Raw genomic sequence first — 24,926 nt, forward strand, 5'->3', positions numbered from 1 at the left:
CTATGACGGGAAATATGAATATTTAAGCGTCAGGTGAAAAGAGCCATCATTTATTTACCAGTTTGAGGCTTCAAAGTGGGTTTAAACATCGTCATTTTCAGATTGTGTTGACTTTAATCAGGCGCATCATATCCGCTCCATCTCTTCCACTTCACCAGGTGCAGCATTGGAGTGCCTGGCAGCCCAGCCTCGAGAGGAGAGGAAGGTAACTGACTGAAAGTTGTACTGTGTATGAATAGTGCTGTATGTGGGTATAAGAGTGAATGGGTATACACGAGTAAAAGGTAAATTAATTGTACTCAAATAAGTTGCTAAGTGGTAATTATAGCAGGGGTGTCCGATCTATAAATAAGGGGTCAAATGCAGCCCTCTGACCAATTTCTGATGGCTGTCGTGCTTCCTGGTGAATTTGTCAAAACTAGCATTTTGATGTGAAATTAAAGTCCCTGTGCTGGATTATTTTTTGTTTACAAATGAGATGCTGGATGTTCCGTCATGCGAGGACAAGCCCCTACATGGGAGGTACCACCGAAACATGACTGAAGTGGCGGATATCAGGAAATCCTATCAATGGCTAGACAGAGCTGGACTGAAAGACAGCACAGAGGCTCATCATGGCTGCACAGGAGCAGGCCTTGAGCGCCAGAGTAATAGAGGCCCAGATCTACCACACCAGACAAGACCCCACGTGTAGACTGTGGAAAGAAGCCAATGAGACAATCCAGCACATAACTGCAGGGTGGAAGATGCTGGCAGGGAAAGCTTACATGCAGCACCATAACATAGTGTACAGGAACATCTGTGCAGAGTATGGGCTGGAAACGCCAAGGTCAAAGTGGGAAACACCTCCAAAGGTGATAGAGAATGACCGAGCCAACATCCTGTGGGACTTCCAGATACAGACGGACAGAATGGTATTGAACCAACCGGACATTGTGGTGGACAAAGAGCAGAGGAAAGCCGTTGTGGTCGACGTAGCAATACCAAGCTATTGCAGGAAAAGGGAACACGAGAAACTAGAGAAATACCAGGGGCTCAGAGAAGAGCTGGAGAAGGCCTGGAGGGTGAAGGCATCAGTGGTGCCCGTGGTCATTGGGGTACTCGGGCCAGTGACACCTAAACTGGAGGAGTGGCTACAGTAGATCCCAGGAAATATATCAAACATCTCAGTCCAGAAAAGTGCAGTCAGAGGACCCAAGCTTGGAGGAAAGAAACCGCCCGTGGTGGGTGAGAAAGAGTATAATAGTATATATATTACTTTTAGTTGAGTATGTTGGTCATTATTTTCTACCAATACATGAGCAAATATATTTGAATGAATGAATATATGAATATTTGTGCTACACCATCCATCTCTGGCTTTAGGAGTAGGCCTACTAGTTGTAGCAGTGTAGTAGTAGTCATGATATATGTTTACGAAGTGCTTCTTTTTTTGTACCCTGGTCAATAACAGTAAAGTACAGCATGTTGACTCCTGACAGTGTTTCCTAGCTTTGTGGCAGGATGTGCTGCTATAAGGTGAACTGTGGATGATTAGTGTTTGAAGTTTTCCTGACGGAGAGATGAGAGGACGAGAGGCGGAAAGGTAAACTGATGCTACTGGGGCTGTGCTGACATTAGAGCTTGAGACACACAGCATTCTTCCTGTTATGTTTTCACCCCTCACTAAACTTCAGCAGGGAAAACAACTGCAGAGAATGTATCGAATCGAAAAATTAAGTGTGAAATTAGCATTGTAAACTTTCACAAAGTCAAGTAACATCGATGTGGCAGTCAACACAACTGTGATCGTCAGAGGTGTAGTACTTGTAGTAACCGTGCTAGTATTGAATCAGTTACATTTACTCTGTAATTGTAACTGAAGTGAACTGAACTGATTGTAACTGAGTAGTAACTGAATTACCTTGCTGCTTTTTTTTTTTTTTTTGCTTGATGTGACGAAGCCCGTGAACATTTTAATAGCACTATTGATGTCATCTTTATTCATGTTTTCTTGTAGATCAAGAAATGTCACTGTATTTCATTAGCATTTATACAAAACAAAGCATACCTTGGCTACATGTGGTCGGTTTGAATGACAATGGTGCCCTCAAGTGGCTGTTGAATTTCAATGTGTTTATTTTAAAAAGTAAAAGAAAGGTAGAAAGTCAGAGTTTAAAGCTTTTCATCAGTAATTTTATCATTGTAATTCAATTGTATATATTTCATCAGTTAACCCTGAGCCTGATGAGGATGTCTCAAGACAAGCTCACAGAACATTATAAGTCTACACAAGCTCTAACATGTCCACCTTTTGGGCCCTTTCATATTTCATATTATCATCACCATCAGTGGGTAAAAGAAAAAGTAAGTAAGTACACTGGGAACAGATGTTTACACTTAAATACACATTTGCATTTTAGAATTAGAATTTAAAAATATATTTTTCGTTGTTATATGTCAGAAGAATGAGAGATATAATTTTCTACACGGTTTCATATTACTTATTACAAAACCAAAAGTTTACACACATGTCATTAATATATGGTAGCTTTGCCTTTAAACGGTATAACTTGGGTTAAACGTTTTGGATTTCCTTCCACAAGCTTCTCACAACAGCTGGCAGGAGTTTTGGTCCAATCCTCCAAACAGAACTGGTGTAACTGAGACACATTTGAAGGCCACCTTGCGTGCACATGCCTTTTCTCCTCTGCCCATCCATATTCAATTGTGATGACCACTTCAAAACACTGACTTTGTTATCCTTAAGCCACTTTGTAACCAGTTTGGCAGTTTGCTTTGGGTCATTGTCCATTTGGAAAACCCATCTGCGCCCAAGCTTTAACTTCCTGGCTGATGTCTTAAGATGTTGCTCCAATATTTCCACATCTTCATGATGTCATCTATTTTGTGAAGTGCACCAGTCCGTCCTGAGCAAAACAATCCCACAGCATGAGGCTGCCACCCCCACATTTCACAGTTGGGATGGTGTTCTCAAGCTTGCAAGATTCCCTCTTTTCCCCCAACGTGACAATGGTCATTAGGGCCAAACAACTTCATTTTATTTCATCAGACCTCAAGATTTGACTCCAAAAATTAAAGTCTATATCCTTTTTTTATTTGCAAACTCCAGTCTGGCTTTTTGATGTTTCCATCTTTTGTTTTGATGGCTTCTTCCTGGCAGAGTACCCTCTCAGCCCATACAGTTGTTTCACTCTGAAAACTCATGAAAAACTCTTACAAGGTTCAGCCAGGTCTTTTGCAAACAAAACATTTCTAAAAAAAAAAAAGGGAAAAAAAAGCTATCTCTCATTCTCTCATTCTTCTGGCATTCAGCAAATATATATAATTTATAAAGTGTATGTAAATATCTGGTTCCCACTACAAGTATTCTTCATTTTATCACAAAAATCACAAAAACTGTACATAAAACAACATAAGTAGCCTAATTCATTAAATTAATAACACAAGTGTGTGGGGGGGGTGCCTCTATGAAGCACCCATCACGGGTGCTTCATAGAGGCAACCGTGATGGAAATCGACACCGTGCTAAACACCCGTGCAGCCGCTGGGTCACTAAAAGGTGAAATACGCATATCTATTTCTGTTCTCTCTCTTTTTTTTGCAGACAAAGTTCCATAATGCTCTTTTAAAAGTTGCTTTGTGCTCCGTAAAACGGTAGTACCATTTGTAACCGCGCGATGGCAGTACGTCGCTGCTTTGGTGTCAGGCTCGTTTAAATATTCAACAGAAGAAGAAGGACAGAGACAGAAAATGGCGGAGCGCAAAAATGAGGATAATTTCTTCGTTGAGTGAAACCTGAAATTAAACTTTTGTGAAAGAGTCAGGATACCTACATAAACGGCTGTATTGAATACAAAGTGACAATGTTTAAAAGGGCGAAACGTGTAAACCTGCGTCGCAGAAATGAGTCGGACGACGAGGAGCAGGAGGTGGGCAAGGAGCAGCCTCTGTTGGCACCGACGATGTTTGGGCCTGTGGCGGAGATCCCGTTCATGGGGACGGCCAGCGGCTCCGAGATCAGCCAGAGCAACGGCTTTCTGTTCAACAGCATCAAGACTGTGAAAAAGGAGAAGAAGAGTGCCCCCATTGCCCCCAGTCAAGGACCCACCGCTGTCAGTCTGCTGAGTTTTGAAGACGAAGAAGGTATGCATCTTAGCTCTACGTGTTAGCTGGATTAGCTTTACAGCATGATGGAAATGACAAGCTGGGCCTTTTTTTTTTCTTTTTCTTTTTTTTTAAATATATCTGTCTTTCATACGATTTCGTCGCAATGTTACATGTTAGCCTAACTTGTACCATATTTCTCTTGCCACTGTATGCAAACAGAGGGATCCGAGGTGTTTAGAGTGAAGAAATCTAATCACAGCAAGAAAATTGTCAAGCAGCTTAAAAGGGAGTACAAGGAAGATCTGCAGAAGACAACCACTGTTAAACATGAGAACAAGTCAGGTATGTGCATTGGTGTTGTGAATGTTTTAATACAGTTATTTAGAATCGTCCAACAGCTACAAACTATTTCTACGTTGCCATCTCCTTATGATAATGATAAAATTACCTCAAGTAATGTTGGGATGCCCACCTTTTCAGATCCTCATCTATTATCCGCTATCAAAGAGGAGGTTCCCAGCAGACCAGAGAGTGATCAGGGCGAGGAGGAGATGGAGGTTGACAGTGCTGATGATGCAGAGGAAGATCAGAAGAGTGGACTTAAAGCTAACAGTACTTTCAATACACTGTCTACACTCAGCACTCTGAAACCTGGTAAGATCTTTATGTCTATATGTGTTACAATAATATTGTAACAAAATGTAATGTTTTGTTTTTTCCACCTAGGGGAAATCCCTGATGCTGCTTTTATACACGCTGCAAGAAAGCGTCGTCAATTGGCGCGAGAGCAGGGTGACGCACCCCCGGTTGAGACGGAAGTTTCCAAGCGATTAGTTCGAGAAGAAGATCAAGCCAGTGATGATGATGACGATGAAAAGAGGATCCGCTTCAGTGGAGTCAAGAATAAAAGTCAAAGACAGAAAATTGCTGAAGAGATTGGTACTTTATTAATCTTATCTACTTCATGAGTGTTGAAGTGCAAGTACTGAATTACAATGTGAACAAATCTCTGTATGGTGAATTGAACAGGAATTGAAGGTAGTGATGATGAAGCCCTGGATGCCGGTCAGGATGAAGAGGTCTGCCGATGGGAGCAAGAACAGATCAGGAAAGGAATCAGCATACCCCAGGTAAGTGTAATGACGTAGCCAATGCTTTAATTGCTATTTTACTCTGTTACTCATTTTATTTCTGTTTCTTTTACTTGTTTCAGGTTCAAACCTCTCAGCCAGAAGACAGCACGGCCTATTATCAGAGTGGATATGAGAGCCAGCCCTACGGTGCATCATACAGCATGCCCTTCACTTACAGTGCTGTGACCCCAGAGCCTGCACAGCCTGGCAAACCAGTGATTCGGACTGACAATGGAACCATACACTATGGAGTACGAAACACTGACTCAGCCCCTGTATCCACTGATATGGTAAAGAAACGCCTGCGAGAGAGGTAGGTCCAGTAAAAGGCTGAAACAACGTCCACTGTCAGTCCAAGACCCAACAATGCTACTTGCAGTTTGATAACAGTAGTAATGATGTGTACAGTATAGCACTTTTAATTAGAGGAGTAGTCGCTGCTGGTTGTTTTTTGTGAGAACATTGAGGAGCCCCTTGAAAATAAGACTCTTCATCTCAAGGGGTTTATCCTCTTTTTAATTAAGTTAAATTTAATTAGTTGACATGGTTGAGGCTTTAAACACATCATATCACAAGTTATTTTTGCTACTTCTCCCTGTATGTCCCTTGTCTATAGGCTCAGCCAAATGCATGCAGGCAATGAAGCAAACATCAACCGCTATAACCAAATCAAGGAGGACGTGTCCGCTTCAGAGATTGCCATACATGAGATGGAGGATACGTCAAATGACAAAGCAGATCAATATAAATTCTTGCAAGAGATGCGAGGGTATGTCCGAGACTTGCTTGAGTGTTTCAGCGAAAAGGTAAGGGAGAAACTGTGCCGTCTCATTTAAAGGTTTTCTGTTTTGCAATTAGAGATTTGTTTCTACAAATAATGATTTGATCTACTGCATTATTCCTAAAGCTATGGCATGAAATCAGATATCCTAATCATTTTTTTCTCATGAACCTGTAACGACAGGAGCACTTTTAGGAGCATGTATTTTACTTCTTGATCCTACAGCAGCAGAAATGTCATGGAGGAGAACGAAACATCCTCTAACGCCTTATCTGTCCACAAACAGAAAAATGATGGCATATGTTAAAATACGAGAACCAGAATGATATATGTAATAAGTGGTAAAGGCTTTATAAGAAGATGCACTAATCGGCCTCTGGTAAAATTGTTATTCTCAATGAGATAATGAACTGAAATAAATACACATATCTTTTGCTAATGAGATACAAAGTCTTCAACTTATATCTTTGTTTTAAAAGCTCGCTGAGTGTAAAGCCTCTCAGACGAGAGGTGCATCGTCCTCAGCTACTGTAAAAACGACTTGATCCAATTGCCAGTTGATAGCTGCAGCCCTTGTTTATTTTACCTTGCTTCTGTTCCATCAGCGCAGCAGATGTAGTGCTTGGGAGCCCCGCTATTGTTTGGATCAGTGATCACAGAAGGCATCATATCTTTCAGGTTCCGGCCGTCCTGGAGCTGGAGGCTGCCATGCACCAGTTACTAAGGCAACGGGCCTCTCGACTTGTCCAGAGAAGACAGGATGATATTAAAGATGAATCGGCGGAGTTTGCCAGCCTTTCAAGTCAGTCCATCTTGAAGGTTTTTAAGATTTATTCAAACAGCCTCGTTAGTTCTGTATGTATGCGTATGAGTGAGTGTGAGTCTTGGCTTCGTCCGTCATTCCCATTTCCCCTGTCCTGTTTACCTTGCAAGTTGCGCTTAATCTTGAAAAGATACTCCTGCTTGTCATGCTGGGGATGAATGTTTGTGAATACATGAAAATGCATTATAGAGGCTACTTGAGCTGCTCCTTTTATGGTGGAGCGTTACAGTCAGCACAATGATTGTAAATCAGCTCTGGTGGCAGTGAGCCACTGAGTAAAGATGGCACAACTAGAAATAGTGATTTGTCCATTGTGACTTTCACTGTGTAACATGTGAAAAATGCACCCAGGTAAGTGACAAGATATGTATAAAAATAAAATACGCTGAAGCAAATGCCTTTTGTTATTATCTAATTGGATAATTATTATCTAATTTCATTTAAATATATATTAATATTCCAAACAAAGATTGATGTCACCTGAGTGGTAAATACAGAGACTTTACATGACTTCAACTGGACATTTTTAAAATAATTGCCCGACGTTTCGTGAATCATCGGCAAGTTTTGCCTGGTGTCTGCAATCTATAACACCTGTGCGCTTGGAGTATGTCACCACCCAGTCTACCTTCTGATGAGACTTTACGTTTTTGGCCCTTTTGAAGAAGAGAACTGGATGATTCTTGAAACGCCGGGCAACAATATATTGACATGATAGTCTGCTCCAGGAAAGCATTAAGGGTTTTATCATTCCTCAGAACTAGTGCTCACATAGCTCCTGTTTGTTTCAGGTAAAGCTGTCGTGGCTCCTAACCTGGGCAGGGATCGAGCTGTTCTTCAAGAGCATTGTCGCCAAAGGAGGATAGCAGAGCGAGAGGCCCGAAGGTTTGCAACACTATGGATTTTATATATATTTATTTTCAAGATGATTTTTTTAATGTAAATTATAGAATTAACACTTTTGTCGCTAAGATGATTTTCTTTTTATACAGAACTCGACGTCGACAGGCTCGGGAGCAGAATGGAAAGAGGGCGGAGCATAAAGAAGGGTTGTCTTCAGATGATGAGGAAATGACCACTGACATTACCAGCTTCAACATGGAGAAAGGTATGACAGTGGTAAATTGCCGCTCTCACCTTCTTTGCCAGTTCATTAATTAAGCCTAATGTTTCTTAGATCGCATCTTCAGGGAGTGCAAGAAGATCTTCGAAGATGTACTTGATGATTTCAATTCACTGGACTGCATTAAATCACGTTTTGAAGTTTGGAGGAGAGAGTACGGAGACTGCTACAGAGAAGCTTATATAGGTTTATGTTTACCCAAGCTTTTTAACCCTTTAATTCGCCTGCAACTCATTGTATGGAACCCACTTGAGGTAAAATACATTTGGGCGATGCCTTAAAATGTCTACCTTTTATCAGTCTAAATTAACTTGACTTTTAAATGTGTTTTCCCCCTTAGGCTGAGTGTGGTAATTTTGAGTACATGCTCTGGTTTGAGTCCCTTTTATTTTATGGCTTCGAGGAGCACAGCACGTTGCAGAAAGGAGATGCCGACATCAGCCTGCTACCTGCCATTGTAGAGAAGGTTGTCCTCTCCAAACTGACAGGTAGATGATGCCCACTCAAAACGTTTGTATTGATATATGTATTGATATATTGTTTTATATGTTGCAGTGTTGGTGGAGCAGGTGTGGGATCCTCTGTCCAGTAGTCAGACTTCCAGACTGGTCAGCAGCATCCAGAGACTGATGAAGGATTACCCCACTGTGCTGCATGGAGAAAACAAATACACCCAGGTGCATAATGGCTTCATCTGCAAGATTTGGTATTATTTTGTGGCATAGATTTTAAAATGTGCCTCTGTTTCTTTGCTTTGAACAGGAACTTTTAAAAGCAATTGTTTTACGCAACAGAAGATCTATAGATGAAGACCTCTATTTGCCATTGTACCCCAAAAAGTATGCGATTCCTTGTGTTTTAATAAATGTATTTGTGGATGTGCAACACCTTCACTCACTGTCTGAAATTCTGTTGTGTTTTAGTGTAATGGACAACAAGAACGGCAGTCCCTATCTGTTTTACCAGAGACAGTTCTGGTCATGCATAAAGGTATGTGAAACCTGCAAGGCTTAATTACATTGTGCATAACAGTTTGGCACATCTGATTCTTTGACATGTTTCCACATACATTATGTGTGTACAGTATTTGCAAATTAATTAAGTATCAACAAGTTATCTGAACTTGTATGTCTTTCTCCCCAGCTGTTGAGTAACATCCTACAGTGGGAAGGCGTCCTGTCAAGTTCTTGTCTGAAGGATATGGCCCTGGATAGTGTTCTAAATCGTTACATTGTGTCTGCACTTCAGACATCAGACTCTACAGAGGACAACATCCAAAAGTGCCAGAAGGTAAACAGATGTGTTAAGAAGACGTTATACAACGTTATAATATATTAATATTACATAAACCTCAAAGGGCAGAACTATCCTGGGTTCATGATTAGTTTTTTCATGTTTTGCAATCTCTGTAACGACTTGTCATGACACGTTTCCAAACTCCAGTATGTTCCTACAGATTATGTGCATTCTGTCTTTTCACTGTTACTCTAGACTTGGTGTTTTGTTTGTTTGAAGTGCATCTGTTTAATATACTTTTTGTTTTCTTAATAGGTACTGGAACTTTTGCCCAAGCAGTGGTTTGCGACACTGAAAGGCCAGCAGACGTTGGCTCAGCTTGAACCCTTGTCCCGTTACCTTGCCCACCTGATCAACATCTTTTACCGCAGCAGTTTGGGCATTTCCGACACAGAGCGACGCAATGTCAAGTGTGTACAAAATTTGATGGAGCTTAACTGATGAAAATACCATGAGAATATGTTTTTATGTGGTTTTATTTGTTTATGATTAGGGAGCAGATCAAAGAAGTGGTGAAGATGTTGAGCCATATAAACGCCCTGGATCATATTCTTCATGTCGCAACAGAGCAAGGACTGAAAGAAATCAAGCATCTTTGGGAATCCAAGTGAGAGGAGAACCCCAGGATTACTGTAGACTAAAGCACACCTATCGATGTCAAGAAAAGCTCTTCAAACTTTTTTGGTTGTAAATACTGTAAATTATGTATATTTTACCAAAACAAAACCAATGTTGATGATGAAAAGAGGCCTCTCTGTAAAACTTCCCTGTTACATTCAGCTAACAATAGTTTGGAATAATATAATTGAGTTTGTTTGAACAAGATTCCATCTTTTTACCGATGGCTCAAACTCTCCAGATTGCATTTTGACTACCTGCCTGCCCAGTAAGACTGGCTGCCCGCTTTGTGTGTGTGTGTGTGTACATTTCATTCGTGTTTGGTTTGTTAATAAATTCTGACTTTGAACATTGTAGTTTTGTTGATGTATTTATTGTGTATTGTGTGTATGCATTAGCAGGACAGCAACTTTTTTTAAAGGTCAAGGCTGTACTCTCTAAATCATTCAGACATGCACATTTTAAAGGGACTTATAGAGATGTTTAAAATTAAGCATTTTCCTCCCCCTGCATGTTCCAGCAAAGTCCTAATGTGTAGAATGAGCTCAGACCTATTCACCGCAACTGCCTCTAAAATCCTGCACTGTCACTTAAAAAGTTGTTAATTCGGTCCGATGGGCCATCTAGCACAAGTGCAATATAGAACCTGCAGTTACGCGTAAGAGGTGGCAGTAGTGAGCATAAAAATGACCAACTTGCATCTAGTCCCTTTAAGAGAATCAAATGAAAGGTGTTGCACGTTCACTTTACAATATAATAGACATTTCAAAATACCAATGCCGAGCATTTTGCTGGCATACCTTAGTGGGCCCTCGCATGAAAAATGTTGACCGTGAAGGGTATTTTTCTGAGACAAAAAAAAACAAAACGAAACGCTGACTAGTTACTAACAAAGTTGAACATGGGAAAATGTTAATTCTCAGAAACAACATTTCGCAGCTTCCATCACCAAACGGGCCGCTTACATAAGTAAAAACGCTCCAGTGATTTGTGGTTCATTTGAGGGCCCCGTTGTCGCTTGGGGCGTTTCTTAGAACAACTCCGGGTTAATGGCTATTGCTCAATCAGTGGCACGCGGGCGGGGCTGCGCGTCTGTGCCCCCTCCTCCCACTAAAACGCGCTAAACACGGCAACCTGAAACCTTCAAATCCTTCGCTTCCAATCGCTAAGACTTGACCACTGCTCTATGAGAATGACCTCCAAGTTTTGTTTGAGCTTTTCTAATTTTTAGCCTTTGTTATAAGAAGAGATTTGGATATCTGCTTCATGCGCTTACGCAGGACCTACAAGGTAAAGTCGCTGCAGTTTTACGCACGCACACACACACACGTCCTCTACTGTGTACAAGTTTGGGAGCTTTGGAATCGCTGTTTCCATCTGGTTTGAGCTGCCCTCGTGGTTACAGAGCTTGTGCAGGGTTGCAAAATGTTAAAAAGCCTTGCACTGAGCCACATGGTCGGGGCTTTACGATGAGAGCTGTTATGTCACTGCCGTCGTCTGTTGGCATGTGAGTTTTAAAAATATATCAACAAAATTATTTATAGAGAGTTATTAAGTTCATTAGATGTAGGTTCAGATAGCCCCATAAGAAAGTGCCAATTCTACTTTCTAGGCAAGTATGGTAGACTATAGCCCATATGAGATATGAAAAAGCTGCCTCATGTGATTTATGAAGCATAGTGTTTGCCCTTACCAATTTGAGCATAACACATAATGATCTTTGATGCAGTGGTTAAAATTGGGTCTGTAGTGAGCAGGGTCTTGGAAGTGCATGAGAGGATATGACACCCACCCGCTGCCCTGTGTGATCCACTGAAGGTTTGATGCCCACAGGTTTTATGCCCACAGATAAAATCATAATTTGGTTGCATGTAACACACTTTGCAAAAAGAGCCAAAAGTGGGCGGGGCGGATTAAGGTGATTAATTAAGAATAAATGTATTGGGTAGAACTACATTTGATGGCATTGTTAACAAGTGATGATCCACATCCAAAAGCTTGTTACTTTTGAGGGTAGCACACTGTTGACGTTGAAGTAGGAGGATCACTATGTATTTTGTCAACAGATGGAAAGGTCCGAAAGAGAGTATGGTCTCTTTAACATTAAAGCACCTACTGATACAACAAAAGAATAATACTATAACCTAACAAAGCCTGTTGACTGAAGGTGCCTTTTAATGTGTGACATTATGCTTGTGCTGATAGAAACAGATTCATGAAGGACGAGATGACTCCTCTTGTTCATCATGCAGGGAAGTGAATTATAGGTGGTCCTCTTATAGTTGTCATTTGTGATTATACCACTTGCATCTTGCCTTGGGGCTTAATGCCTTAAGTAAAGTTATATCATCAGGCAGAAAATTGGTTCCAATACTGGTTCCAAATTAACTATATTTACACAATCATTCCAGGAGAGGCAACAGTAGCATGTGTGGGGGATGTTTTTGCCAACAAAACAAAGACACTTTCTATATTAAGTGTTTGGAAAGACGGCAAAGGAGATGAGACTCACGATGAACAAGCTCTTGCCAGAAATAAGTGACAATGTAAACTGTATGTTCAATATAAGTTAAGCTGGACAAAAACAAAGGGCAAATTTAACAATTTAACAGTAACCTGAGCAATCTGAAGGCAATCTGGGCAAAAATGGTGACTTTGATAGAAAAAGAAAAAAAAAATCACCAGGACATAGCAAGGAATCAACAGACTTGCTGGGGCCTGGGGTACGAACGTGTCACATGGTTTGATGCTTTGGTTGGTTGACACACACACTAATTGAAATAACAAAATAAAGGAAAATGTAAACATTAAGATGGATGAAAATAAATTATTCAGATTTTATGTGTGAAATTAGATTCTAATGAAAGTGCATTATATTTAAAACAGATTACTCCAAATAGAAAAGGAAAAAGATTAAGTGAGCTTCTTCAGGAGCCGCCATGGTCCTAAGGCGTCTTTGACAGGCTTGGAAAAGATTTTTACCTTAAAGCGTGTGGATGATGTGATCAAGACCTGTTTTTGCCAGTTAAATACATACAGCATGCTAAGGATCTGTCTGTAACTGTTCAGATCTGCAAGAACCTCTGATGCACAAGGGCTGGCAATCATGTTGGAAAAAAAAAAGTGTATGGACGTTCAACAAGTTGCTTCATTTACTTTTATTAACGATTTGTCAGAGAGATGGAAGACATTTTTCCCCCTCTGTGGAGCGGCAAAGGCTTGTGGGATAAACTAGTTGTCTTATATCTGGAAGGATGGCCACTATAACACCATGAACCCCAGTTCTTACTGCCTCAGTGTCCTTTGCTTGTAAATAAATGTCTCCATGGGTGACTGGTGGTTTCAGGGTGATAGCCATGCTTGTGTCAGTTTGTTCCAGGGCAACTGTAGCTGGAAAAGTTGCTGACCATGACTGTGGGGCTGAAGGCAGAATGAACAAAGCACCGAAATAGTGCATCAACTTAATGAGAAGAGACGACTTGATGAATATCAATTAGGTTTTTCTCTCTCTTCGCATATGTCCAAACCTCCCTCGTTTATTATGACGTGCTGAAAGGTGCTTTACATAATCCTCAATCAAAGAAATAATACAATAACATCATGTAACTTTCACAAATTATACAAATAATTATTATAAAAATGTATTTATCAAAACATTTGGTGGTTTGCAATTCTTTGCCGAAACAATCGTGTCCTCTTGTTTAAAATCCATGTAAGGAGAATTACTTTGGCAGCCTTTAAATGTCAAAGTCTCTTCAATACTGCAGTGATTGGTTGATTTGGTCACATCCCTCTTCCTTAAGCATGACCACTCGGCCTGACTTGACTCCACCTCTGCTAAAACAAAACCCCAAACTACAAATCCAGAAAATACACCATGAAAAAAAAGATAGATTGAAGTTGCCGAAACAAAAAAACATCTAACAATGTGTTTATTTACATCCTGGGCAATAAGTAGGTCAGTGGGTTGTGACCGTGCAACAGTAGCTATATAACCGTTTCTCCGTATAAAATTACAAACATTAATTTTCCATGGGTGTCACAACTGCTAAATTGTTCCCATGCTTCCCCTGTGTGCATGTGTCTGTGGGCAGTTCGAGTGAAAGCTGCTGGGAATAGCCTGGCCATGTGATTGAGAGCTTGTATTTCCATGCAGGAGCCATCAGACATGAGTATAGATAAGTCCTATGTGATCCCTCTGTGTGTCTGTGCTTTAGGAGTTAGTTCTGAGGAGACAGGTGATGTGCTTCTGTGCATTAAAAAGGATCACTTTATTATTCTGTTAATACAAGGTTAATGTCACACTTTGACAGTGGTGTCACACCAAAGGCTATTAGAGGCCATTGCAGTGTAACATGCAAACCTGCATGTGAGTTTGTATCTTGTTTTAGCTACGGTTAGTTATTTATGGTTGGTCTTCCCATATTTTCATGGGTGTAATATTTCATTATTTGAGAACTACATTGACTTGCAGTTACATAACTAGCATGTCAAAAAGAGGTCACCCCCTACTTGGGGAGTATATATGCCCCCTAGAAGGTCTGTCTGCACTGTGCATTGTATGTTGCCAATCAAACGTAGATCTATACGTCTATAGTGCAAAATATTTGAAATGTGCATCGTTTGTGGTTTTAATGTTGATTTAAGATTGACAATTATTTCTGTATTTATTTCTGTATTTATTTATTTGCTCAAGTAATGACAATGGGACAGCTATTGCATTGCAACTACAAAAGAGGAGAACTTCTTAAATATTGTTCCTTAACTGTTCCTTAATACTACTAATAAAATGTTTTTAATAATAATGAAGTAAAGTGGGTTGGTGCAGTTCATTTAAACCTAAATATTCGATAAACAGTGACCAAGTATCTTTGAGCACATGACTGGCGTGAGTTCATGTCCTCATGTGTCTGCGGAGTCTGGAGAGCAGCCATTATTCTGGTCACTCTACCACCAAACACTGGGGCATGTCATTTCTCCATTTTAGCTTTATTGGACACATTACAAGAGAGAACTGGGCCCCCTTTCGCACCTTGTTGATTTTTCTCTCCCCCATCTTCTCCTCTCTCTGTCCATTGTGTATTTACTCTGGTGTTTAAATGATGTGATAATCTGGACAATGAGCTCACGTCTGAGGAATGTGCATGGGTGACTGACGGAGAACGATCCTGCTCATGCTCGAGTTTAGTGCTATAGAGTGTGTTGGCGTTGCACTTGAATGCTTTTGCACAAAGTAAGCAATTGACTTTAGTTCTACTTAAACTACCATTTGAACTATGGCTTACTCCAGATGTTCTTCTACCGTCATCGCGCTTGTTCAGGGGCTTTTCCAGGTCTCCTTTGTGTCCGTTATGTAACATGTCAGTAGTACATTTCAATGGGCCCCCCACTTTTTGTCCAACTGAATTGATGTTGCATAACTGTTTCAAAAGTAGGCCGACCCTCTTTTCCACTTCTGTAGCTTTTAATTTTACAACTGTTTCCACATTCCTCATTGCACTTTAAGCACAAGCCTAAATGTTATTTTATGAACCTTTGAATATCTAGATTTAGCCATTATACTTTGGAAATGTGATCTCATGCCCCCAGAGGCCATAACCGCCACTGCATGTGTCGTATCATCGTTTTTTTTTCTTATTAATTGTCCTTGAGAGTAAATGCTACGTTGACAGAAAAGACAAAGCGAGAGAGGGATATTGTTCATCCAATGACTCAATGGAGATTATTTTTTTCTCTCAAACTTGACTGTAAATATTGTTTAAGTGGCGCTAGCCCACAGTTAGCTTTGCCCGTTAGCCTGTTAGCTTCTTTGTGATTCTATTAGTGTGTATTGCGCCTCTGACCTGGAGGCATGGAAGTTGAAAGGGTGGTTTTCTGGACAGAGACACCAGGGGGAGATGAACGACCCCCCAATCATCACATTAACACTTGTATTACCCCCAGAGGGACTACAGAAAAGGATTTATTAAGGTGAACAAGTTACTTAGTAGTACTCCTTTATCTTAATTGGTCTGGTAAAATAGCCTAACGCTAGTTTTTCAATATCGTGCAGCCCTACGTGATGAGTATTGATCTGAACCAATATGGAATTGCATGTTTTCATGATCCAATCTGGCCTTATTCATGCTTACAACAGTACACACACGTTATGATCCGATACCAACATACTGTAAGTCCTCATCTTTTGTCTCTTCTCCCCTCTTCTCCAGAGTGGTTAATCTTTCCCCTGTGACCTCTGAACTCTGAACCCAGGCCAATCCTCCCGACCCCTCCGCACCTCTCCCCCCAGCCTCGCACTCACTGATGGCTCTGGGAAAGCTCCTGCATTTTGGGAAGCAGCTGCTGAGGGTGAAGGTGGTGAACTGTGACGCAGAGGAGTCGCGACTGTCCCGATGTCTCAACACGTTCGACCTGGTGGCCCTCGGCGTGGGCAGCACTCTGGGAGCTGGAGTTTATGTGCTAGCCGGGGCTGTGGCCAGGGAAAACTCTGGTATGTTTACTTTCACTGTATTGCACTTTATTTTGTCAGATATTATGATGATAATAATGATAATAAATAAATGAAAAAGTGTTTCTGTGTGGAAGAGCTTTATAAATGCACTCTCACTATATGCACGCTCTCTCTCAACTTTTGTTCTAACTTTTAGGGCCTGCAATAGTGCTGTCTTTTTTAATAGCAGCATTAGCATCAGTGTTGGCAGGTCTGTGCTATGCTGAATTTGGAGCGAGAGTTCCTAAAACTGGCTCAGCCTATCTGTACTCGTATGTGACTGTGGGTGAACTATGGGCCTTCATCACAGGCTGGAACCTCATACTTTCCTATATTATTGGTAAGACCCTTTCTACACACGATTATTTCAATGGTTTCATGTTCGACAGCCGAGTAAACTATGATATGTTCTGTTTTAGGCACCTCTAGTGTGGCCCGTGCATGGAGCGCTACTTTCGATGAGTTGATAGAGAAGAGAATAGAGCACTTCTGCAGAGAGCACATGTCCATGAACGCCCCGGGGATTTTAGCAGAGTATCCTGACATGTTTGCTGTTATCATCATATTTACATTAACGGGTATGAACGTTTTTTTTATTATTTTATCCTAAGTCATATACTCATTGCTATTGTTAAGTTTTATAGTTTTATTTTGTTTAAAAATGGGCCCTGTACCTGCATGTCTCCTACAGGTTTACTGGCATTTGGAGTCAAAGAGTCCGCGATGGTGAACAAGGTGTTCACTTGCATTAACATCCTGGTGCTGTTGTTCATGGTGATCTCTGGACTTGTCAAAGGGACTTTGAAGAACTGGCAGTTAGACCCTGAAGAGATCCTCAATGACAATTATACAGGAAACTCCAGCTCCAAGTAAGTACATGGCGCTTAACTCTAAGGACTGAGAATGACTACATTTAAATACATTACAAATTTATCATACGCATTCTTACTTTTCATGTTATGAAAAAAAATGACCACATTCTGCTTTAAATTCTTTGTTTGGTAGTTTGATATAAAATACATTTTTATTTCTACTATGTCCACTTTATTATTGCTGTTGTTTGTTCTTCCAGTCTCACTAATGTTTGGATATATTTTCTTTGCAGTTTAACAAACGTATTGCCAACTAAAGAATCGATAGGAGTTGGGGGGTTCATGCCGTTTGGTTTTACTGGGGTCCTGTCCGGAGCTGCCACCTGCTTCTATGCCTTTGTGGGATTCGACTGCATCGCCACCACAGGTCAGTGTAAAAAGGTGTTCAAAGTGTGCTGTAGGTTTCACTTGCATTCAGTCCACTGACGAGAGTGACTTGAGTGTGCCTTGGGGGCAGGGAGAGGTGTAACTGGATCTGTACTTTAAACTTCTCATATCCTAAGCATGCCTAAACATTCAGAAGTGTTACATAAGTGAGAGGAGAAAAATAAAATCAGTTAAATGTGTTTGGCCTGAATCTTTCACTGTTCATGGACAAGTCTCTCCAGAGAGTTTTCAATGTATAAATCAGTCAGTGCTTCATGTTTCGCATGCTCTACTGTAACCTACACCTGTGAGTTGAGTTTGATTGGCCATGCATTTAAAGAAGAGCTCTCTCATTGTTTCCAGCTTGACTTTTGGCTACACCCATGCGTGCACCTTCCCACTTTTCCTGCTGTCTGATTGGTTAACCTGACACTCAGGGTAAATCACTGCTTTAGATTGAGTGGGGGCACATCTGTCACCAGTATTGGCAGCCCGTGGCAGTAAGATTGCATGTTCATATACTGTAGTTGCATGACATGCATATATACAGACCGTTGAAAAGACTCCGCTGCTTACAATAGCCCCACACTATTGTAAGCTTGACCAAAAGGAGCAGCTGTCATAGGTAATAAATGGACCTGCAGAAGAAAAACTGAAGCACACACACACACTCCATCATCGAGGCGTCGTACAAGACTGGAGTGTTCACCTAACTGGAGCAGTTACATAATCCCCTGCAGCTGAGTGGCACTGAGAAAATAAGCTCCTTGTCCAAACTGCTGCAAAACGCTGTGCAGAATGTTCCTCAAATGCATCTGTTTTTACTGAGCTGCTGGAACTTTGCCAAAACAGTAAAAGTCACCGATACTGTGTCTTGGAGTTCTATTTATTATTTATTAAGGTTGGGAATGCAAGGTGTACTATTACAGATTAAAAATGAAAATAGAACTGTTGCATTTGTCATGGATCATTTGAATATTTTTTATACGTAACTCTTGAGCACTTATCAGTAGCGTTTTCGCACCTTTTGCTGTCAGGAGAACAGAAGTTTACCCTTTCCTTTACCCGGGCGCTGTTTTTTTGCAGAAGAGTCTAAAACTCTGCTTCAGGAGCAGATCTCAACAGAGTTCAAAGTAAATGTATTATTTCATGCTGCTGGTATGATTGTTTTTGCTCCCTTCGCATTTAACGTGCTACTGGCTCATGCTTTGGTTCGACATAAACAAACAACGCTGTGTGATGATGTCATCCGGTTTGCTTGGGCAGGTGTGAGGGCTGACCAGCAGGGGGCAGGTGACACAGGGATGTCTCAATAAGGATTAGTTTAGAGACTATGTATCTAATTTTATATAGAATTTGGGTTTTTTAAATTGTAAAAGAAGATATTTAGATTTAAAGGCAACAAATAAAAGTTTGAATAATCGCGGTTTCAATTACTACTAAAATAATTGTGACTATAATTTTTATATAATCAAGCAGCCCAAGCCACTACACTCGAAGCTCAATTAGATTTGCCTTTACCTACTTAATACCAGGACACGTAACGCATCATTAGAAAGCAGAGAACCGAATGGAGGACGCACTGGGACTTTGTACGACTTGATTGGGGACATGTCCTGGGATTTTTGTTGCATGCATTTAGATCAGAAAGGGTCCTTTTCGGTTTACCACTGACTTTAGCCACTCGGAGCATGAGGCTCATTCTGATTTCTGATTGGATTATTCATCTTGAGAGCCAAAACAAAACAGTGTAAACATAAACAACTTTTACATCATGTAAAATGTTTTGTATTTTTTAATAAATTAATCAAATATTGACATAAGTAAAATAAACGCATGATTTGAACATGTTTAATTGAGGATGAAATATACACGGCCTTCAACTGTATGTCAAAACAGTTTCGTCCTTCTCTCTCTGTACCATTACCATTTCAAAACTATTGTGGTATGATACTATAGTAAAATGGAAAATGCCCCCTACAGGTGAGGAGGTGAAGAACCCCCAGCGAGCCATCCCCATTGGTATTGTGTCGTCTTTACTCATCTGTTTTGTGGCCTACTTTGGAGTTTCTGCGGCTCTCACTATGATGATGCCGTATTACCTGCTGGATAGCAACAGCCCTCTGCCCGTGGCTTTCAACTATGTGGGATGGGGAGGAGCCAAGTACGCGGTGGCTGTGGGTTCACTTTGTGCTTTGTCCACAAGGTAAGTTTACATTTGTTTTTTTAATGAAATGTGTTTTTATTGTTATTATATAAGGATCTGGTGTTTAAATGGAAAGAGCATTTACGTGTGGACTACAAGGGCAAAGCCTGTCTAAGATATTTGCACGATGCTATGTATATTTCAATGTGCATGTTTTTGTACACTTATCGGTAAATGTTTCACCAGTTTCTTGTGGGTGTGAGCATTGGTTTCCTGGTATCCCCTGCTAGCCTCACTGGTGCTATGTACACTATGCCTCGAGTGTCCTGGGCTATGGCTGGTGATGGGCTGCTTTTCAAGTTAATGGCATTCATCTGTCCCAGAACCAAAATTCCACTAACTGCAACCCTCACCTCAGGCATAGGGGCAGGTGAGACTAACACGCATGTCCTATCCACATAACCACAGCTTTGCATGTGCTGGGCCACACACTCTATGGTCAGCCGAATGTCTATTAATTGATGATAATAATGATAAAAACAAAGTAATACATTTATGGACCGCATTATGCATTAGAATAAATACAAAATGCACCATCCTTATATGCAGTACACCATTTCTAACAATTTGTCATTAATAGTGTTATATGAATAACAGAATTTAACTACTTCCTCCAACACTAATTTATACGCTCATAACGTGCCGAATGGCATATTGTACGGTACCATATTCAGTGAGAATGATGAGAAAGAAGAGCTATAGAAATGTGGGTGTGCCAACGTTACCGATGACACAACGCACATAGGAATCCACAGGAAATTTCATATAAACGTAGCGCATTCGCAAACTTAGGTTCAGATGTCTTGACAAAACTTGTGCAGCATGTATTGTTCTCTGGTGACGTCAAACATTTTTGCTTAGGGAACCAAAATGGCTTGCAGTGGTTTTATATTGAAACTATACTGTACTAATACTGCCAACATTATAACAACATTATTGGACGGAGGAAGGACATACTGTTTATGCATGTTCCTTTGAAGCAGATAACCTTCCTGTTTGGTCATCAATGTGTAACTCATTCTTTTTAGTACCATATTTTAATGTGTTCTTTTCTCCATATGCCTTTGTCCAACCTCTGCTGTCCCCTGAATATGACACTTTCCCACCTCTTCGACCCTAGTCTGTTGGGCTCCATGTTCCCCCTGCCCCGTATTATCTTTGCCATGGCGCGGGACGGCCTGCTCTTCTCCTTCCTGGCACATGTCAGCGAGAGGAAAGCCCCCATTACCTCCACTGCTGCAGCTGGCGTAATGTCCGGTAAGACAAAAGCAAATCCAAGAGGAAGTCCTTAAAGGGGTCACACAACGAGGGAAGTTTATCTTAAATAAAATATTGCAAACAATTCTATGTGTTACCTGTTTGCCACAACATTTTAAAGAAGAAAAAAAACTACCAGGGGTAGTGGAGGCAGCATTATGTAACCTTCAAATTAATAAATTCAGATAGCTTTATATAGATAGATTTATAATTTCACAGCAGAGTTGACTTGCAAGTCATGATCTTGACTCATGTCAGACTGCAAAATATACTTATACTTTACTTCTATTTCCATTTTGCAGCTATTATGGCCTTTCTGTTTGACCTGAAGGACCTTGTGGATCTCATGTCCATTGGCACGCTGTTGGCCTACACTCTGGTGGCCGCCTGTGTCCTGGTGCTGAGGTCAGTATGCGCTGAGTACTATACGGTGTGGTTATGTGCTGGAGCACTTTCAGTAACTTCATAATATGATCTGAGAGGATCACTATCTCATCCGTTTTAGACACAGCCTTGTGTTGACATTAAAACAACTGTTTCTTCTTTTACTGACGACTATTAGTGGTGGGGTGATCTGCCAAAATAATTCATATCACTATTTTTTAGAGTGCACAGTGGTTTGCTGGGACCGTCCTGGGAGTTTTATTTAGACAGGCCCTCAATGGAGTCAGAGGGGTAGCTCATCCATAAAGTTGCCTGCCTTTGGACATAAGAATGTGGGATTGCATCCACTTACAGATGATCTCTATTTTTATGCCTTTTTTTATCCTTTTTTTCCCCCACTAACACTGTGATGGACACTCTTTGTTTAAGACGCATTATATTCTCCAACTTGAACTACTTCAGAGGGGGTTGTTTTTAGCTTTTGTGGCTCAGTAAAGAGAGACTATACTCCTGAATCAGGCATGTTTCTTTTTTACCATAACAAGATGGGAATAATGTCTGCCAGCTTTTTGGAAATATTTCTGTTTGGTTTACATACTGTCTGTCTTTTACCAATATCTACATCCCATGCTCTTCACTGTAGATACCAGCCAGAGCAGCCCAGTTTGTCCTATGAAATGGCCAACACTCATGAGGATATGGACCTAATTGATGGCATCAGTGTCCCCAGTATGGGCATCCTCCCTGGAGTGGAGGAGAGGCTTAGCTTCAGGAGCATCATGTTTCCAGACAACCCTGAGCCGTCTGCTCTATCCGGCTACATCGTCAATGTCTGTGCATCCCTGTTAGGTAAAGGAGTTATTCTCATATAAGTGTATAATGTAGGATATGCAGTGCAATGTAAAAAAAAAGATAACTGGCATTTCCATGTCCTCTTTCAGGTGTGTTGATCCTGGCCTTTAGTGTCCTGGCTGTACAAGGCGGCATAGCTCCCTGGAATATGGTAACCCTCACCATCATCTTTATAGTGTGTCTGCTGTTGGTCTTTGTCGTCTGGAGACAACCGGAGAGCAAGACCAAGCTCTCCTTCAAGGTTACCATCTTTTGCTTCAAAGTTTTATGCAGTATTTTTCAATGTTCATTGTCTAATCGCGTTGTCTGTTCATTCAGGTTCCTCTTCTACCTTTTCTCCCAGTAATTAGCATGTTTGTTAATGTCTACTTGATGATGCAGTTGGATACTGGCACCTGGATACGGTTTTCTATCTGGATGGCTATAGGTAAGAATCCGAATACCATCATGAGCACGTTTTGAATCATAATGTAACACATTTTTTCTCTGTTGAAGGTATGGTGATCTACTTCTGCTATGGCCTCCACCACAGTGCTGAAGCCGCATTGAACCGCTCGTCCCCAGATGCAGAGATGCACAGTCTGAAGCCTGACCGTGAACTGGACTCAATGGCTCGAGAAAAAGAAGCTTTCCTTCACGGTAGCACAGACGCTTTGGAAGAAGACGAATGAGTGTACGAAAAAGACAGGTGAAGCTGTAAACTGGACTTTCTGGGCTTATGTGGAAATTCGACAGGACTGTTTCCCAAAGCTCCATTTTCATGTTGGATTTACAACATAACACATCTGTTCATCTCCGAGAAACTATCTGATGTGCCATGTTAAATGTTCAAATCTTGTTGCTGTTTGTCTGTGTCAGTGGGCAACTCACCTTATTACAAACTGGAGACTTTTTAAGAGTTTTTCTTTTTTCATTATTATAAGGTACATCAGGTAAGCCGTCAGCATTAGATGGACAGGTGCCTTGAGGGAAATTTGAACATGTGCCAAATCTTATGTAAGCCATGCCTTGTTGAAACGCTGCTTTTATCATACCAACAATTGCACAATCTACTGCAACACTCCACAGCTGTCTGAGAGGGCAACGGTTAACCTAACCCCTTTTGAGCGGTCAGTGAGGGGTAACGGGTTACCCTAACCCCCGTGAGCTGTCTGAGAGGGACAGTGGTGACTTAACTCTCTGAGCTGTCTATGTTTGGGGAAAGGCCGTAGATCTGGATTGTAGACTATTGAAATTCTCACTAGTTCAAGTTGAATAACAGCAGTCATAATGACTTTAACTTTTTTTTTTTTTTTTATCAAAACATTAACAAGTATTTTTAATATATTATCCATATCAACACTTGTAGTGTTATATGATTTTTGTTGTTGTTGTAATGTTACATCTACCAAAAAATATCCTTGTTTTAAATGTATGTGTATAACACAGATAAATGACTATGGTAGATTTTTAACATGATGAGTCGATAAGATGATGACTTCTAATGAAACTGTGGGATGTTATATTCTGGTCTGTAGACTGAGAAGGACAGTGACCTTTTTTCTGGGCTAAGTCACTTTTCTAGTTTTCTAGGTGCGTTTTGGTGTTTGTTTTTTAGATGTGTGCTTCTGAGAATGAATAATGGTTGAATGAGTAGGATCAAAAGACCAGACATAGGACAACACTCAGTCAATTATAACGCATTTATAACTTTCAAACGTTGGCGTGAATTAAGGGAATGTATGTAGATAATGTTAATATTTCTTTTGGTAACTTATTTGTACATTTGAAAATGTAGGTTACTTGTTTGCTTTGCGAGTATAACTGTAAATGAACTTCTGCTTCAAATGTCATACAGACTTGCTCAAATTGCAAATTTGCTTTCCATCCTAATCATTTTCTTTCTCAGGGCTGAAAGAAACGCTTCCTTTGCTTTTCCCTGTTCTGTAGCTTCTCTGAATGTTTGATTATCTTTTGGAAAATGGAAATGTTACAAATGGTGCGAGTGTGACAGGGTAGTATCAGGCTGTTAGTTTGTGTATGCTTTAGTTATTATGTGCAGTATATTCTTGCGCTGTACTTGTTATTACAGTGAACTCTGGGATATTGCATTGTTTTAATAATGTATGTCTTTTAAACTCTTGTGTTTACATCTGAAATAAATTGGGTGATAACATGTTACAATTTTGCATTCGCAGTTAATAGTCACGTTGGGGCCAGCCAGGACATTTATTTGTTTATTTCATGGGCACAGAGTATGAGCATGGCATGCCGTATATAGTTTTGAAGAAACTGTACTTATTAGAGTAGTTGGTTGGACTTTTCTACTTTAGTAAAATTGTAGTTAAGTATCTTTACCATGACTTGAGTTAAGGAAAAAAAGTGTTGCAAAATCTTCATGTGATACATGGAATTTATGTAGTTTATGCTTTGTGCTCCTTTTCTTCAGAAATTTATATTTTGTATACATTTTCTCTGGAAATATTAGGATTTTCAAGTTTTATTACTCAGAATTTGTGTTGAATAAATTTGACTTTTATGCTCAAACAGTTTGTACTCACAGTACTTCAGGAATTTCTCTGAGTACATTTTTACTTTTGCTTGAGTATTTATTTGGGTCACTAGTACTTCATACT

At 40.5% G+C, this 24,926-nt stretch overlaps 2 protein-coding genes across 3 annotated transcripts; both read left to right on the forward strand.

The window, feature by feature from the left end:
* The first annotated feature begins 3,734 nt into the window (after nt 1–3,734).
* Nucleotides 3,735–10,096, forward strand: paxbp1 (PAX3 and PAX7 binding protein 1). Its single transcript, XM_079566917.1, has 18 exons — nt 3,735–4,146; nt 4,330–4,452; nt 4,591–4,764; nt 4,837–5,049; nt 5,140–5,240; nt 5,324–5,556; nt 5,860–6,049; nt 6,703–6,826; nt 7,639–7,732; nt 7,840–7,955; nt 8,025–8,224; nt 8,311–8,458; nt 8,526–8,647; nt 8,733–8,809; nt 8,894–8,960; nt 9,114–9,260; nt 9,522–9,676; nt 9,760–10,096. Exons 1-18 carry the CDS (start codon nt 3,867–3,869, stop codon nt 9,875–9,877), a joined length of 2,682 nt encoding a protein of 893 aa, XP_079423043.1. The 5' UTR covers nt 3,735–3,866; the 3' UTR covers nt 9,878–10,096.
* A 920-nt stretch (nt 10,097–11,016) lies between these two features.
* slc7a1a (solute carrier family 7 member 1a) lies at nt 11,017–24,388 on the forward strand. 2 transcript variants are annotated; one of them, XM_079565531.1, is made up of 13 exons: nt 11,017–11,174; nt 16,137–16,374; nt 16,532–16,714; nt 16,794–16,952; nt 17,066–17,243; nt 17,480–17,613; nt 19,596–19,818; nt 20,939–21,075; nt 21,378–21,480; nt 22,103–22,308; nt 22,401–22,552; nt 22,630–22,738; nt 22,807–24,388. In XM_079565531.1, exons 1-13 carry the CDS (start codon nt 11,151–11,153, stop codon nt 22,980–22,982), a joined length of 2,022 nt encoding a protein of 673 aa, XP_079421657.1. In that variant the 5' UTR covers nt 11,017–11,150; the 3' UTR covers nt 22,983–24,388. The 2 variants fall into 2 exon arrangements, with proteins under 2 accessions (XP_079421657.1, XP_079421658.1); XM_079565532.1 differs by having other exon boundaries at nt 11,049–11,174; nt 16,094–16,374.
* The last annotated feature ends 538 nt before the right edge of the window (nt 24,389–24,926 follow it).

This window comes from Gobius niger, assembly GCF_951799975.1.
Source record: "Gobius niger genome assembly, chromosome: 11".
In the NCBI taxonomy this organism is placed as follows: domain Eukaryota; kingdom Metazoa; phylum Chordata; class Actinopteri; order Gobiiformes; family Gobiidae; genus Gobius; species Gobius niger.